At 37.9% G+C, this 16,959-nt stretch overlaps 1 protein-coding gene across 3 annotated transcripts in view; it reads left to right on the top strand.

Annotated features, from left to right (window-relative positions):
* SLIT3 (slit guidance ligand 3) overlaps positions 1–16,959 on the top strand; it is a 511,770-nt gene that overhangs the window by 415,192 nt on the left and 79,619 nt on the right. For all 3 annotated transcript variants that reach the window (XM_035338343.1, XM_035338345.1, XM_035338344.1), the window contains exons 22-26: positions 4,007–4,075; positions 5,282–5,353; positions 5,533–5,604; positions 11,373–11,444; positions 15,456–15,619. In XM_035338343.1, the coding sequence (XP_035194234.1) occupies positions 4,007–4,075; positions 5,282–5,353; positions 5,533–5,604; positions 11,373–11,444; positions 15,456–15,619 (449 nt within the window). The remainder of the gene's footprint in view (positions 1–4,006; positions 4,076–5,281; positions 5,354–5,532; positions 5,605–11,372; positions 11,445–15,455; positions 15,620–16,959) is intronic.

Below are 16,959 nucleotides of genomic sequence, written 5' to 3'. Positions count from 1 at the left end.
GTGATGTCAGTGCATGTGGAAGGGGATGGATGAGCCCCTGGGGTGCTGCATGCACTGGGCTCCAAGGGCTGGTGTGGTTGGTGCAGGTGCAGAGTGAGGCTTGGCCATGCCTTACAGCACCAGCTATCCTGGCCAAGCAGGTATCTGTCTCCAAAGCTCCTTCAGGTTTTCGGACAGAGTCTTTTCTGGCACAGGACTGGTGGCATTTTGGGAGAACATGAGCACTTTTTTTTTTCTTTTTTTTTTTTTTCTAGTAATTACTTGTTGGCTACAAGTCATTATTCAGACTTGAGGATTCCCGGCAGCATTCATGGGGTAGAAAACAATTTCCAGTCAGATATATTAAACTGCAGAGTCATGAGACTTTAGGAAGCGAAGGAGTTTGTTTTGAATAGTAGTCAGCAGGTCTATATTAAGGGAGCTAACACCCACTCTTGACTCTGACTCTGTGTATTAATAGCTTGACTCTGAACATTAAAATTAGACATGTATTTTTTCATTCATGCCAGAATTTCTTTGCATACCAGATACCATGTACATCATCTCACTTTGGCTAAGCATTGGAAAGAATTAAAAATACAGGCTTCCCTCCACATTCTTCTGTAGGGTTTTGTTGTGGGTTTGGGTTTTTTGGGGGGTAACTTCCTCCATGGTTAGTTGTGTTTACATAGTTGTAACTGGGTTCTGCCCCTGCAACCTCAGGAATAATTCTGTTATGCGCTGGGTCCAGTTTCCAGCCCTCTTGCAGCCCCTGTACATCATCTCCAGCCCAGCTAGGTGAAGAACTGCTGCTCCTGTGTCCCCTCTGTTTGGACGGAGACCTGGCCCATGGTGGGCAACAGCTTCACCTGCAGCAGCTGTGTTCTTCAAATGCAACTCAGATCCTCCTCATTCTTGGCATGTTCTTATGTCCTAAAGGCTCTGGTATTTCAAATTCATTGCATGTTCAAAATTAATGCCTATTGCTTAGAAAATATTGCTGTTCTTTGTATAATGTGGCGAATGGTTTAACAGTGGTGAATTGCTCTTGCGTGCATGAAAAGTATATGATCAGTAATTTTACATTGTAAAATCATGTTCGTTCAGAAGTTACACCACTAGAATAAGTGCTGCAGCTTTTTGCATGCACATTTATATAACCAGTAAATTGTTTGCAGTACAAATCCGATGCTATTCAAAGCAGATCTTCTGTAGGAGTTTAACTCTAGGAGCCTGCGTGTCTGTGTTAGCCTGAGTAGTGAAGCACTGGATGAAAATTTACTCCCTCGACTTTTGATTGCACCAAAAGGCCAAACGGGAAAAAAAAAAAAAAAAAAAAAAAAAAAAAAACTTGGCTAGCTATCATCAGTTTGTTCAAATTGCAGGCCATTTCATATTGGGATCAACAAGAGAATATCCTGAAAATCTATTTCTGAGGATTTCAACACATTGCAAGAGCTGAGTCTCTTCCTAAATGAAAATCACATATTGCCTCCAAATAAATACATGACCTGCTTTTGATTTCCTTTGGAAATCCTTTGGATTTTACATGTGGAATAAACACTGGAGCCTTAACCTACCCTAATGCATGACTTTAGGATTTGCAGACTTTGTGGGATGAAAGAGAAGGCACAGACTCTCAGCAGCTTTCTGCATCCATAGCAGACCACAACTGGGGAAATGAGACATGATTTGCCCTATATAAATAGTAACATATGTGGCTGAATTCTGAGGATCTTCTACAATTTACGCTGTGAATTTGCACTATACCAAGGCACTGAATTTTCAAAATAATTTTCACCAAATTTAGACAAAATGAAGCAAGTGACTGTGAATGTGGCATAACTAATCCATATCCTGGTTCATCTATACCCTGTGCCAGCAGAGCAGCCCTCACTCCTTCCGAGGGTTAACTGTTTACTGTATAATACCATCAGATGATGCTTGTGATCCTTGTGAGCGGAGAGATTAATCTGTTCAACAGGTTTTCATTAAGGAAGGATTGTGCTTTTGGTTAAAAATTCAAAAGCCTGTAGTTCTGCATGTCCAACCTAATCCTAGCAGGAGCGAGGTCAGCTCCACCACACGCTCCCAGACAGCTCTTACTTCCCAGGATCCTGTACACAGGCAGAACAGATAACCATGAGGCTGGGGAGGAGGAAAGTAAGCATTTCTCTTCACTCATCCCTTAGTGAGGATTTTTCCCTTTTGTCACTACTAGGCTCCAGTATCTAACAAGTTCCAGGAAATTCTTCTTGAAGTAGTTCAGTTGAAGAGTGCTCAAGCAGCAGAAAATGATGAGAGGCCGTTATATAGAAATAGAAGGGGAAGAAAAAAAAAGAATAAAATGTGACAGTTACGTATTATGTAAGAAATTCTGTTAGTGTTTACAGTTTTTATTTTTAAATGAAGTAAAAATAAAAATAAAACTCGTGGGAAATAATTCTTGGATTTTGTTTACCCAAGTATCTCAGTGTCGTTACAGTTGGTGTAGAAGGGGAACATATAGCACAGCAATAATCTATTATTATTGTTGTTTACTATAGTAAATGCAGAATAAAGAGATCTGTTGCCAAAGAAAAGGAAATTGTATGTGTGGGATACAAATTCCTGCCATGATTATTGGATTATATCCTCAGCAGCAGAGGCAGCACAACAAGAGTTCTGATGGCTATGGGCTGCATTTCCTGACACCTTTCCAAACATATCACATCAGTTGCAGTGGCCTGTCTACCTTAGGAAAAAACCCTAACAAGGAGGCCACTGAGGAGAGAAATAGCCAAAGTGGCCAAAAATGGAAAATGTTTTTTCATTTTTTATCCTCACCTGTGAGGGGAGAAATGCCTTGAATTTGTTTCCCAGGCCGATGTGCCCTCTGGCAGACTTCTGATGGACCACCCGGCCAGTGCCATGGCACTGCAGTGGCACGTTTCTGTTGGAGTCTCATTACTTTGGTATCTTCCAATGGTGCAGGTTCAGCCCCCAGAAAACAAGGTTAAGGATAAAACTCCATCTCCGTCTCTATCATTTGGTAATAAACAGGAAACGGTCCATGCCCCATTGCTACCACAGGTAGCAATGTGAAGTCTTCAGTATCCACGCTCTCTTCAGGGCAAACTTTTAGAAAGTATTGTATTTGGTCAGGGTTTTTACTTTCTTTACTGAATGTTTGCATGTCTTCAGTGGAGCAAACCTCCCAGATCCAGGCACTGTATTCCAGGAACATGAGGACATAGGATTATCTTAAAAAGCTTCAGCCTTACCGTGCATGTGTCTGAACGGAGACACGTGTAATGGTGCCTCAAACTACTGCCATCCTGGAAACACAAGCTTTTATTAAATACACTTTGTTCTTCTGGGAGAAGCCTTTATAAATAAAAATAAAAATAAAATAATAATAATAATAAAAAAAACTTGGTCTTTCATCTTCAGTTTGTCCCAAGTTTTCCTCCTGTACCAGTGTACTTTGAAAAGGCAAGGTGAGGAGGGTGGATATGCCAGGGTAGGAACTGCCATAATAAAAGTGGCATCAAAGCCACGATGTTTGTGTTGACACTGGAATGAGTGAAACTTTTTAGAAGCACAGAGACCTGCAGTGCAGCTCCTTCTCGCTGTACAAGGGATTTACAGGCACAAGACAAAACCTTTCCAATATGTTTGGTCCATGTTCTTGAGAAACTTGTTAAAGGTAACTTCAAGTAAGGGAAACAACCCCTACAGTGCTTCTCCCCTTACTTCTTCAGCTGCACTCTTAGAAGAACCAAATGGTGGTGGTCTCACTTTGCTGTAGGCCAGAGATTCTTTATTCACTTCCAAGTCTTGAACAAAACCATCAGTAAGCTACTGTCATGCTTTGCGTGTGGGATAATTCACTTACAAAGGAGAAACTCTTGCAGTTTCAAAGCAATGAATCAAAGAGCATTTCCTTAGTGACAGAATTTAATTTGTATTTTCTTCATGATGCAGACTGAGTGACAGAAGTTCTTGTTAACATGTTTATGTAATTGTCAAATGTGCCTTTTTTCAGATACCTGGAAGGAAACCATCTGACTGCTGTGCCGAAGGGGCTCTCCACCTTCAAGCACCTGACTCTGATGTAAGAAACACGTGGTTTCAATGCCAAGAAAACTAGATGACTCTTTCTGCACTGTGTTGTAGGTGGAACATAGATAATTAGTATTTGGGGAAAAACACACCATGCAAAACAAAAACCTTCTGTAATTTGAATTTGGAAAGAATTTCATAGTAGCCACTGCTGCCGGTAGTGTTCCTAAACAGTGGGGAAAGAGCGAGGTGGCTAAGAGCACCAAAAACACCTCTGCAGGAGCTTCCAGCATCTGTGAGAGGACTAACCTCTCATGTAGGTTGCTACTGTTTCACTTGGCAGATTTATCTGTACAACACTGTAAAGGTCATTAACAGAGGAGACAGCATTAATTTGTTCTAGTTGAGGCAGCATTTATAATGCTAAGGTAATGAAAATTTGCATAGCTGTTTCTGCTATGAGCAGTCCTACATACAGACAGCGCTAGACTTTGTTCAGTAAATTGCTCCCTGAAATACACCAGAGTGAAATTTCTTGGCTGAAATATTTAGCAGAAATTTTCAAATGCTCTTTGAATCAACTGTAGATGCTCTAGTTGAAGGGGCAGAACAACAGGTAAAATATATATATATATATACATACATATATACGTAGGGAAAACTGGAATCCTCTATTTTAAAGCAATGTTTCATTTTATTTTTCAAGGGAGAGCAACAACAAAGTAAAAAGTTCTGTTTGAGCCTAAAAGACTTTTGAAATAAAAAAAATGAAATACCTTTTATTTCTAGATGAACCAAAGTAAATAAATGCCTTTCCTGTCTTTTATTTATTCAATGTATACCAGTGACCATTCTTTTTTATAGTTCCAGTCAATGTGAAGAGCATACAGAAATGGCATACCTGTAATAAATTGGAAAGCAAGCTGGTACAGCAAATATTCACCCATACTTATACTCATTTATTAATTTACCTTTCTCCTCTGAAATTTTTGTTTGTATTCACCCATTTTTTTGAAATGCTGTGTGCTGGAAATTTGCCTTGCTGAAAAGTCCAAGGCTTGTTTTTGAGATAATAACCTCATGTGGTTTGCTGTTAGAGCTTTTTTAGAGTTGGTTAGAAAACGTTATATCAATTGATAATATTTGACTTTTCAATAGCCTCAATCATTTTACTGTGCAGACATGATGAAACCTTTAAAAAAGACTTTTTTTCTAAAGTCATGCATATAAATGATGTTTTCTTTGTGTATTTCTTCAGTGATTTGAGCAACAACAGCATAAGTGTATTGGCCAATTATACCTTCAGCAACATGACTCAGTTATCAACACTGTAAGTACTCCAAAGTTTTGATGAGTTTTAATTGCTTTTCAGACACTATCTGAGGTGTTAAACAGTTAGTATGTATCTCGTTACTTAAGCGTATGGCTTTCAATGCTTCTTCATGGTTGAATTAGTAGTGAAATGATCAAAGAAAATGGTGTTGTAACTGTGTTCTCATATTCTCCCAGCATCTTGAGTTACAATAGACTTCGGTGCATTCCAGTCCACGCATTCAATGGGCTCAGGTCTCTTCGAGTGCTGTAAGTACCACTTTTTCAATGCAGCTGAGTTGCAGCTTATTAGAATGCTGTTGATGGCAGGGGGGGTTTTAATGAGCAGATGGCTTTCGCTTGATTCAGTAGTCATAAATGTTTTCACACAATTAGCTTCAATGTACTTGTACTTAGGTGCAATATGTCCAGTAATGACTAGAGCAGGTGAACACTAAACTTTGAAAAGAAGCAATTATATATTTGCAGGATGAATGACTTGTTCTTTGATAGTTCAGGGACAAGAACTACCATGAAAGCAGGCCTCCAAGAGTCTGCATAGGGCCTGTCTCTCCTGCTTGAAAAATGTTTGGGTATCCCACAGGAAAGGACTTTTTGCCTGTGAAAACTGTTCATGTTTTAGAGTGTAAGTTTCAATTGGATGCTTCAGCAAGAGCGTGTCTTTACTGAAAACTCAAACTTTAGGATATTTTCAGTTTGCTTAGATTTCTATAGGCAAGTTTTTACGTAAGAGAATGCAGTCTGAACAGGGTAAGTTAGAAGTCCCCACACTAAACCAATGAGTAAGTCAAGCCAGTGGCTGGCTGGGCAGCAGTGATGCTGAAGTGCCCATCTTAAACTATGCTGTGAAGGAAATTTCTCCTCACAGTGACAGGAGTGTGGGCACAGTCAGAAGCAAGCAGCCTCCCCTCTCCACAGGCTTTCCTTAGGCATCTGCTAGAATGACTCCTGCTTCATTCTCATTTTTACTGCATTCTCCATCTGACCATCAGAAGCTCACCCTGAGTTCACTTTGCTTGGTTCTTTGTGTGGATGTGTGACCCCATGGGCAGTTGTTTGGACAATCATTACTTGTACGGTAACCTGAAAGCAACCAAATTAAATAGCTCATCTGTGATGAAATTATTTGGTTTGGTGCACACGGCCAGAACAGAGGAGTTGAGTAATATGTCTTGAGTGCTTTGAAACTTCAAATTAATTTTTGCTATTTTTTAAGAAGTTAGGTGTCATTTTCATTCAGAAGTTTCTGTTAATATAAAGAGCAGTGGTTGCTCTGTACTGACTCCCAAAGTGTGGAATCCAGTTGTCAACATGGGCAACAGTGGAAGCTATAGGGCAATGCTATTTGGAAGAGCTGTTACACTGCAGTATGGGTGGTGAAATAGATAATCTACATTTCAACCTCTTAACTTACAAGGCAGATTTAGATCCCCAGTTTTCATTATTAAAAACAAGGAAGATACGTGATTTGGATTTGTTTTTTGAAGTTTGGCTTGGGATTCTGATTTCTAGTGCACTAGGATGGTCACATTTGAGCTGTTACATGAGTCCTGAAATTCAGCCACAGATGAATATATTTGGTTTCATGGCCAAATAAATTACTCCATGTGGAGCTGTCTTCTGGCCTGTTTCCGATATGTAAGATAGCTTGATTAAAGCTAGTTTGGGACTCTCTACCCTGAATTATAGGGTAGATATACCCTGTCTCACTCTTTCCAATAGCTACAATTTCTCTTTTCTCTCCTATTCTTGCAGAACCACATATGTACAGAAACAAAGGGCAGTATTCTAAGTATCAGCTGCAATCTTTTGGCTTTAGTAAATGATCTGTTAATCAAATTGGAAAATATCTTCCTTCTTCAAGGGAGAAGCCCTCCCTGTCTTGTGCAGAGCAGCATGAGTGAAATGAAGCCTGAATGGGAATCTCTTTCTCTGCTCTGTGCATTTGGAAACCTCCAGATTGATTTGATTTATTATGGCCCACAAAACTCTGGTATCAGCTACAACTTTTGCCACATGTCATCTACGTTGTTATTAAAAATCAATTCTCCAGGGGAAAATGGTCTTCCGAGTGACAGCATGCAATCTGTTATTGTCAGTTATGTATTTTCCATATTCTCAGGAGGATTTAAAAGAGAAAGCATCAGCAAAACAATTTCCACTTATTTATTTATTTATTTAGTAAAAGAATATAGATATCTCATTACCTTTGGCAGTGCTTGCCTTTGAAAGTAACAGACTCTTCTCATACAGACTCCCGTGCCTTCCAAATTCTGTTTTCTTTTAGTCTCTGTGCAGTAAATAAAATAAATATTCATTTTAAAATCAGAATAATCATAGATGTGTGATGAAATTGATCTCTGACAGATATCTAGTGCTGTCCTCTGTCTCTTATGCTTTTTTTGTACTTCAGCACAAGCCCAACTGAGAAAAGGGCTGAGTCAAAATGTTTAAGTCTGAATATATATCAATGTTTACATAATCAGGCCTTTAATCTTTGCATGGCTTATCCATAATGGCAGCCAAAGTGTGCTTTGGAGCAATTTCAACATAAAATCATAAGATTTTTTTTCAACAAGCAAAAGTCTGTATCAGTAGTTTTTTCCACCAAAAATATTGCAATGAAAATTACGATTTTCTTATTCAAAGCTAGTGTTTTTAGAAGCTAAATATAGTTTTAAAAAGCTCAGAGATTGAGACAAAGTAATTAAAAATGTTAGAACTCTCTGGATGACCTGAACTGATTATTTTAAAGATTATTTTATTGTGTGACAGTGTTATAACTTACGACATTTCATCCTGATTTAATTAGGAGGGAAAGTCCAGAAATAAAAAATATTTTCGCAGATCACTAAACAATTTTCCATGTTATATTCATGGAAAAACTGCTAAATGAGCTACAGAATATTCTACTAGCATGGGATATTCTAGTTATACTGAAAACCAGTGAATGTTTAATTGCAGTTCAGGAGCTCACATTTGTGTAGAGAAGTGCAGTGCTGATTTAGAGCTCACACAAACGGAGTAATATGTGTGATAATAAAACTGCTGCATATACTCTACAGACACCACCTTGGAACCACTTTTTGCAATATACTTTCATTGTTATATGTGCACTGAATTGACCTAAGAAAATTATTAATAGCCTTAGTTTCTTTTCTTTTTGTTTGCATCACAGAATGATACCATGTAGTTATCCTGCAAGCTCAGCCAAGCTTTTAGCCGCGTTTCTGTCTTTACAGAGAAGATTGCTCTTTACTGGAAAAGCCCCCACTTCGTGTTCATAGTCACCTAATGTTAGGAGACAACAGGTTAGGAGGCAGGACTTGGTAACATTTAAGTTTAGTTCCTGTCTTTATACGAAGACAAAGTAAAAGTAAGGTTACATGAGGAAGAAAGTTTTTGCTTGAGGAATTCAAATGTTCTATTGTGGGCTCAAAGCAGCGATCCCCATCACCTTAAATTCAGCCTCTTGCTGTTTACCAATATTTGGACAAGGAAATACCCAGAAGTTGTGCTTTTGAGGGAGAAAAAAAAAAAGCATGCATAGGCATTATCTGTCCAAAGACTCAAGATTTAAACCGAGCACTTGCTCTCAAAGTTTTTTTTGTTATAAAAATGAGTTCTTATTGTTGATCCAAGAGGAAAAAGATTTCATTGCACTGCTGAATTCTTCTATTGCCGTTTTATACTGTAATTCTTCTGATTTTTAGCATTTATCATATACTTTTAGTTGCACGGGTGGAGATATTGCTAACATAATCTTTTCATTAAAATGCAGTCACTTGCATCCATGAAATATATCTCTATGCTTGAAATCTGTAGTGAAGCCATTAATTAAATATGGTTTGTTTGTTTGTTTTTTGGTGTTTCTTACCTTCTTAGAGGTGAATGGCTTTGTAATTCTTCAGTTTCTCTTGGAAAAAGTTTCCAAGACATTTTTTTTTAGGAAAACAATTGCACTCCTTCACAAAATAGAGAACTGATATGATGACAAATACAAATTCTGCTACCTGTTGAAAGAGAAATCATCTCATACATCTTTAAGTAGCTTAAAATATCAGCTCATAGGCTCGTTCTGAGTTCATTTGAATATGTTCACTTGATTAAAAGAGGGAATATTTTGCTGATAAATTTCTTGATCAGGCATGATCCTTCATCCTGACACTTCCTTATCTTACAGCTGTTTGGGTATGGCCCTGTCAGTTGGTCATTCCGTATAGAATCAGTGTGCTTTATCTGGAGTTACCATGTGGGACTTCACATCCTTCCTGTTCCTGTTCGGATTAATCACTTGGAGATCCATCCTTACTTATACATGACAAATATTAATAGCTCAAACTTAGGTATGCTTAAAAGAAAATGTCAGGGTCCAGATGGTACAAAGGGAAGTTTTTGGTTTACAGTGACAAGAACTGTAAGAACAATCCCATCAGGACAGTTCTGCTGTAGGTTTTGGTGTTTCATAGTCGGTAGAAGAATTTTGCTTTATAGTAAGATAGAAACTGTACCTGCCATGAGACACTGGGAAACGTGATCATGGTAACATTGCTTACGCTCACATATCTCACAGCCCCGCTGCAGATCCCAGGCTTCCAAGATACAGGATAAAGGGCATCTTCCCTTGGGGACCTTGGCTTTCCTCGTTGTGTGTTTGTTGGTGTAAGACACTGTGTAAAGGTTATATTCATAAGAGGTATAAGGCATCACAGAGATCCTGGTGAGGCTGAGAGTGGTGTTAGGGTGGAGAAAAGATGGAAAAAGAGATGCTTTTATTTTCATTTGGGGCTGTTTTGTATTTCTGTCCACCCAGAAATTTGACTTTTTCACCATTTCAAGCACCTTTACGGTCACAAAACTCAAAAAGAAGATATGATTGCTTTGTTCCATAAATCACCAGGTGAATTAGAAAATAAATGACTCGAGGGAAATTGCTGCTACAAACCTGATACACAGTGGGCTTCTGTTTGCACCCTCTTCTGCCCATCTAGAGCCCATACAGTACTTGACGGACCTGGGAAAGTGGACATAAAAACTACAGGATTTTGCTATAACTGAAGCAGCTCAGGGGAGAAATTCAAAACAAAATAATATTAAATAATATCATTTTCCTTTACAACTTCTCTATGAACTTTTGTTTGAGAAGAGGTTAGTGGGGTCCAACAGAATTGACTCTTAAGAGTTCTTCGTATCTGTTACTGTGTGAAGTATTAAGCTGGCAGGCAGTGGCACAGAAACTAGAAAAGTTACATAAATACTTTTCTCTATGCCATATTTTGCTAGGTAGTTATCCAGTGAGGCAGAGGATGCAGCAGATGAATAGTTTATTTTATTTACATGAAAAATAAATTTTTACATGATTGTATATGTTCTCTGATGTACTTTCTAGATAGGTTTTATGTAGTTAACACCTCCAACATCATGTCCCCTCCTGCGGACCATCACACTCATATGCTTCTGTATGTTGTTCAGGATTAACAATACCCTAAAACAAGTATTTTCACTGGTAACAGAAATTTATTCGTCAAAAAGATTTTTAAAATATCACACAAAGAGTTATTTCCTACTGTAAGAATGGAAAACCAGAATGTGAAAGTGCAGATCTATTTGCCTTCATGGACCCTTGCTCTCTCCTAGGGTCTCTCTGAAGTCAATATTTAATTTAACTCTCACATTTCTTATTTTCCCTCTTCTGTTTTCTTTGTGTTTTCAGCTAATGGGATTCTGTAAAAGAATTACAGGTCTGTATGTGAGGGTCTGCTTGTCATCAATACACTTTTAATAGCATAAATAGTATGTCACCTTTTTAATTTAAAACATTAGTCACCAACAATTCTGATTGTATCATTATTTTAAATGTCAACATCTAGAAGTAGCATGGAAGCTTGTGAGTTGTGAAGCTTGTAGAAACTCACAAAGAAGGAAAATTAAATATCATTCTTCAGCACTAATTCCCTCACTTCTGAGCAGCTGGCAATACCATGGTTTGATACTTTCCTACTCCCCCCCTCTTCTAGGACGCTCCATGGAAATGATATTTCCAGTGTTCCCGAAGGTTCATTCAACGACCTGGTATCCCTGTCCCATCTGTAAGTACTTCTGTCTGGTTCATCAGTTTCAGATTTATAAAACAGTACAGATTATTGCAAATTTAAGATTGTATATCTCTTCTGTTTTTCCTGCTTACTTTCCATATTCTGCTGTGGATATTCACAGTTCAAAAGAAATAAAATAAATACTAGAACCTGTTGTTATTAGTTACCAAAATATTTTCTTAAGGAAAACCAAATGAGCAAATGTGATGGTTTCCTCTTCTGAGCACTTCGTGTTTAATGCTTTCTTTCAGCATTGTCTGTGTGAAATGCAGAGTGTGTTATGGTGTGAGAGGGAGACAGGAAACCTCCCACAAAGAACAAATATTAAGCAAATGTGAATTCTGTGCTTAATAAGTGTCATATGTTTTTCATACAGAAATGTTGTCAGTATATGAACTTGATGAATTGCTGCTTCAGACTATCTATTTTTAATCATAGCAAAATCGGTTATACCGCAGTATTAATTCTTCATATTTTAAAGAAATATATTAAAAGTTTGAGGTATTTCAAGAAATGACTATCGTATTGGTGGGGATCCAGGATATTTTTCAAATGCAATGCAATTAATGAAAGAACTGTAAAGACAAATAGCTGCAATTCTTACAAAACAGAGTCTGTTAGTGCCAAAGCAGTGAACAGAAAATCCTTGTTCACTGAAATAATGTGTGATACTGCACATCATAAGACAATAGATGTAAAGGAAAAGCAGTTTTGCATGCTGTGTTTCTTGGTTACTGTCCTTAAGTAATCAAAAGGTTTTGTATGTCTTGGTTGTTTTGTGATATGATTAGTTTCACAAGTTTATATGGAGATTTTCTGCTGTAATGCTGCCCTCATGCATAGGAGTTGATGATGGTGTATACACACATTAAGACAAAAATGGATGTGTGTGCATATGCATATTTAACATAGCTTTTATATCTCTGTTTCTGTCTTTGCAACCTTAAACGTGCTCTCTGGAACACGTATCTGAACACAAAAGCACTGTTATCTGGAAAATATGCAAAATATAAATGTTTTCTGGATAGCAAATATGTCCTTGGACTATGATTTCTGTGCAACACCTTTCTGCCTCATTTTTTTGTAGACAGTGAAGAATACAGATCTCAGATTGGTACACACAGATCATATATGAACAACTTAGGCGATTTTAACTTCAACTAAGAAATAACCTTCTCTCAGTTTTAAGCTTACACTTTCATATCTAAGTCAAAGAAAATATTTGTCTTGCACAGAATATATTTCATCATGTTCCCAGCATAGTAAACTCATTTTCTCTTTTGTTTTGGAGTGAAACTGACAGAGCTGAAGTCCTGCGTCTCCTTTTGGAAGTGCACCTTCCATACTGGGAATCTGGCTTCTGAGGGTATTTTTAGAACACAAGAGATAAACATATCATGCCCCATTTGTTTGGATTTTCCTCAGGGTTCACTTTAAATGAAGTGCAGACACAATTTTCCTGGGTAAACTGTTCACCTTAGGGAGTGATAAAAACCCCTTTGGCCCAATACAGTCACTGCAGTCTATCTGTTTAGATGTATGTGCTGCCAGAAATGTAAAATACACAAAGCTCAAATGAACAGTAATAAATAGGATCCATAAAATAAATAAGACCTGTCTGGGGTGTAATTTGCAATGCTGAACAATTGAATTTTACAGTACAGTTGTGGTCTCCAGTTTCTTAAAGAGGATGCAGCGTGATCATCTGAAACTTAGCAAACGCAATGATCTTGCTAGTTTTTAAGCCCTTCGCAAGCCAGAAAAAGCTGGGCTGATTCAAACACAGTCATACATAATTGAAAATAAATTTGTTTTGTGTTGCCCTAATACAACTAGATCTTTGATAAGAAAGCATGTGCTTTAAATAAATATGATAATGGTACAAGAGGTTGCTAGTCATCAAACTCATAACTAGGGGGAACAAAACTTTGTGTTGAATTTACAAGCTCTGCGTGGCTATGGGTAGGATAGATATTAGGGCTGGAGGAAGCTGACTACCAAGGTGCTGAGCAGTATGATCAGCCTTCTGCTTCAGTACAATTTGCAGGGGTCAAATGAACTACCAGAATTGCAAAGAAATATGTTTCTAGTATAGACAAAATTACTGTTTTTAGTCAAGTCTTTTATAACAGATTTAAAATGGCATACATTTGGAGGAACAAAACGGACATCTATATACTTTAACCACTTTTTCCAGCATTGTTTAAAGCTTAGGAGAAGATACTCACTGAATTTCCTTTACATTGTAAATATATTTTCTGACTGTAGCTGGTCAGTTTAATTGTCCTTAGTCTAAGAGTTACCTAAAAATATATTATTATTATTTTTTTTTTTAAAAGAAAAAAAAAAAAAGGCTTAACAGAAATATGTGCAACATGTTTTGGAAATGCTGCTGGTAGTATTTCATTATAGCAGAAGATATTTGTACCTTCTTGAAATAGTTTGCTATAATGGACAAAGAAATAGAATATGTTAGAGCACATGAATGAAAACACAAGAATTCACAATAGTTCCTAGAAATGGGGGGGGGGGGGTGGAGATATGTGTTATGATTTATGTAGTTATGCAACAGTGTCATCAGTAATCATGTCTAGTGACTATGGGGCAACTTCATTTCCAATGTACTTTATGAAGATTAATTAACATGAGTAACTGGCCTTCCGTTGTCCTCCCACTCCCATCTTATATATTGCAGTTGCTCAATGCTAAAGTTAATTTCTGGGTCCAAATTTCACTGCTGCATTTTGTTTGACCTTGGACAAGTGAGCCGGTTGATCACAATTATGGGGTTAAAAAGTCAACTGAATAGTTTTTTTTCTATTGTAAGCAATGGATTTGCAGAAGGAATGGATGGATATTTTTTAATGCTGTGCTGCAGTACACATATAATTTTGATGAATGAGCTCTAGACGGGATTTGAACCTATGAACCCTCATTATGAATCTGTCTAGGGCACAGTGGGTTCATTAGTCACTTCAATAGAAATGTATCAACAAATTTACTGAGATTTCTATTGTAATATCCTGTCTGAATTTTTTATTTGAAAGAAGATTGAGTTTAAAATACCATCTTAAAAATAGTTTTTAACATATGTAGTGATCTCTTCCCTATCTGTAACTATTTGGTTATTTTTCTTCCCATTGCAGTTGAGGTGTTGCACAGCTAAAGCCTTACATTTACTTTCAGCAAAATAAATACAGACATCCAGCATGCATTTTTTTACACTTCCAAAAGTTAATTGTTTATAGACTTACTTTTCTGAAGTCTGAGCTTTGCCTATAATTGAATCATTGCCTAAAAAGACACTTTTTAATGAGGAAAGAGTCAAGACTGCACCTAAATTTATGGTTAAAAGGTGTTTTTTGTTTGGTTGGTTGGTTGGTTTGGTTTGTTTTTTTGTTTTGTTTTGTTTTGTTTTTTTCCCCAGATAGATCTGCATTAATAATGAAAAAGGTGAATTATAATTACACTATTTGAACGCATCTACTTCAACCATGTGACCTCATTCAAGGGATGGGTTAACCTTCAAATGTGTTTTCAAAGCTGTAAACAAACATTATACCAGGTTGCAATTTTGAAAATAGGGGTATCCTTTTAGTGCATGATTCATCAAGTGAGGCAACAATAACGTAAGTCATCAGATCCAAACTAAATAACACAGTTCACTGTTAGAATATGCTCGCTACGGCCAAAGACTTGAATTTTCCAGGTTGGTTTCTTTTATTTAATGAAAGCAATGTATGTCTGTTGACATTCCTGAAGCACAAATGTTTGGTTGTTAGGTATTTATGCAACCTCTGTAACTATCGATGGGAAGAAAAGGAGCAGGAATACTGGAGGAGATAATTCCAGAAGACTTTCTGAATACTCAGAAGATTTTTTTTCCCCACATTTTGAGATAAAGCTTTCCTATATGAGAGTAAAATGTGCCTTAATGCGATTCAGGAATGTTATCTTTGCTTGCAAGCCAAAATAACTGCTGTTAATTTCTTTATATACTACTAGGGCTCTAGGTACCAACCCTTTGCACTGTGATTGCAACCTCCGCTGGCTTTCTGAGTGGGTGAAAGCAGGGTACAAAGAGCCGGGAATAGCGCGCTGCAGCGGGCCCGACACCATGGTGGATAGGCTGCTGCTCACAACGCCAACTCACCACTTCCAGTGCAAAGGTAGGAGCAAGCTGGGAGACTGTTCTTTCCTATTGCTTTTCTTCGTCTGCACCACTTTCTTTCTATACTCTTGCAGACTGGTTTAGAGTATGTGCTGGATTTGGCTTTCATTTTATGAACATCAGATTGCATTCAAGTTGCATTTTCAAGTGTTCTTCCACAAAGTGCAGTTACCTCTACCACTGGAATGACAAACAGCAGACCTCAGAAGAATTAGAATTCATGAAGTTTGCACCAGATTATGTAATAGCAAATTAGCATATAGGATGTTGTTATAATTTAGTTGAGCAAATAAATTGGTTTTGGTCTTCTACCTACCCCAGATAACTTCGGTAAAATAAGGGTTATTTTAAAATATAGTTATCTAGTTATTTTTTACATATTCTTGAAAACTGATAAACTGAGAATTCTTGTGGAAAACAGATATTTACCAACATTACATTTTTATTTGAAGATCCACAAACAACTTCATGCCCTCATCAGCTCTGTATCAGAAACTATATGTTAAGGAAAATCTTTCATGTCTGAATATAGTCTGCATTCAGGACAGGGTTGAGGTGCAGCTGTTAACAATTAGGTATAGTCATGGACAGGAATATGCTACATTAGAGAGCAGTCAGACAAAAGATAAGGAGCACATCTTCTTGTGGATAAAGTAAGTTGTATGTTGTTGCATGTAGCTTAAGGTTATACCCATATATTCTTATTGGAAAAGGAGTTTTGGAGGTTTGCTCAGATTGCCAGTAAATATATGCACATCATAGAATCAGAGCATATCCCAAGTTGGAAGGGACCCACAAGGATCCAATTCCTGGCTTCACACGGGACCACCCCAAAACCAGACTGTGTGAGAGCATTGTCTCCATGCTTCATGAGCTCTGACAGGCCCAGGCCATGACGACTGCCCTGGGGAGCCTGTCCCAGTGCCCGACCACCTTTGGGTGCAAAACCTTTCCCTAACACCCAGCCTGACCCTCCCCTGTCCCAGCTCCATGCCATCCCCTCGGGTCCTGTCGCTGTCCCCAGAGAGCAGAGCTCAGCGCCTGCCCCTCCGCTCCCCTCATGAGGGAGCTGCAGGCTGCCATGAAGCCTCCCCTCAGCTGGAGATAGAGCTATATTTATAGTAGAAAAGATGGAGCAGTAGTCTGTTTTGAAAATGAGGGCAGAAAGTCTGTTTTTATGTCTCTCTCAGTGCCATGAACACTTACAATACTGCTTGGCAGCACAATTTTATAGAGGCTGAGATTAAACTGCTGAACAAACAAACGATGGTGTTGAGGTAGGTTTAGAGCACAAGTTTCCAAGCCTGAGGTGAATTTTATGGCCTTTCAAATATATTT

Source organism: Oxyura jamaicensis, chromosome 13 (genome assembly GCF_011077185.1).
Source record: "Oxyura jamaicensis isolate SHBP4307 breed ruddy duck chromosome 13, BPBGC_Ojam_1.0, whole genome shotgun sequence".
Classification (NCBI taxonomy): domain Eukaryota; kingdom Metazoa; phylum Chordata; class Aves; order Anseriformes; family Anatidae; genus Oxyura; species Oxyura jamaicensis.
This window is presented reverse-complemented; position numbering and strand designations above follow the sequence as displayed.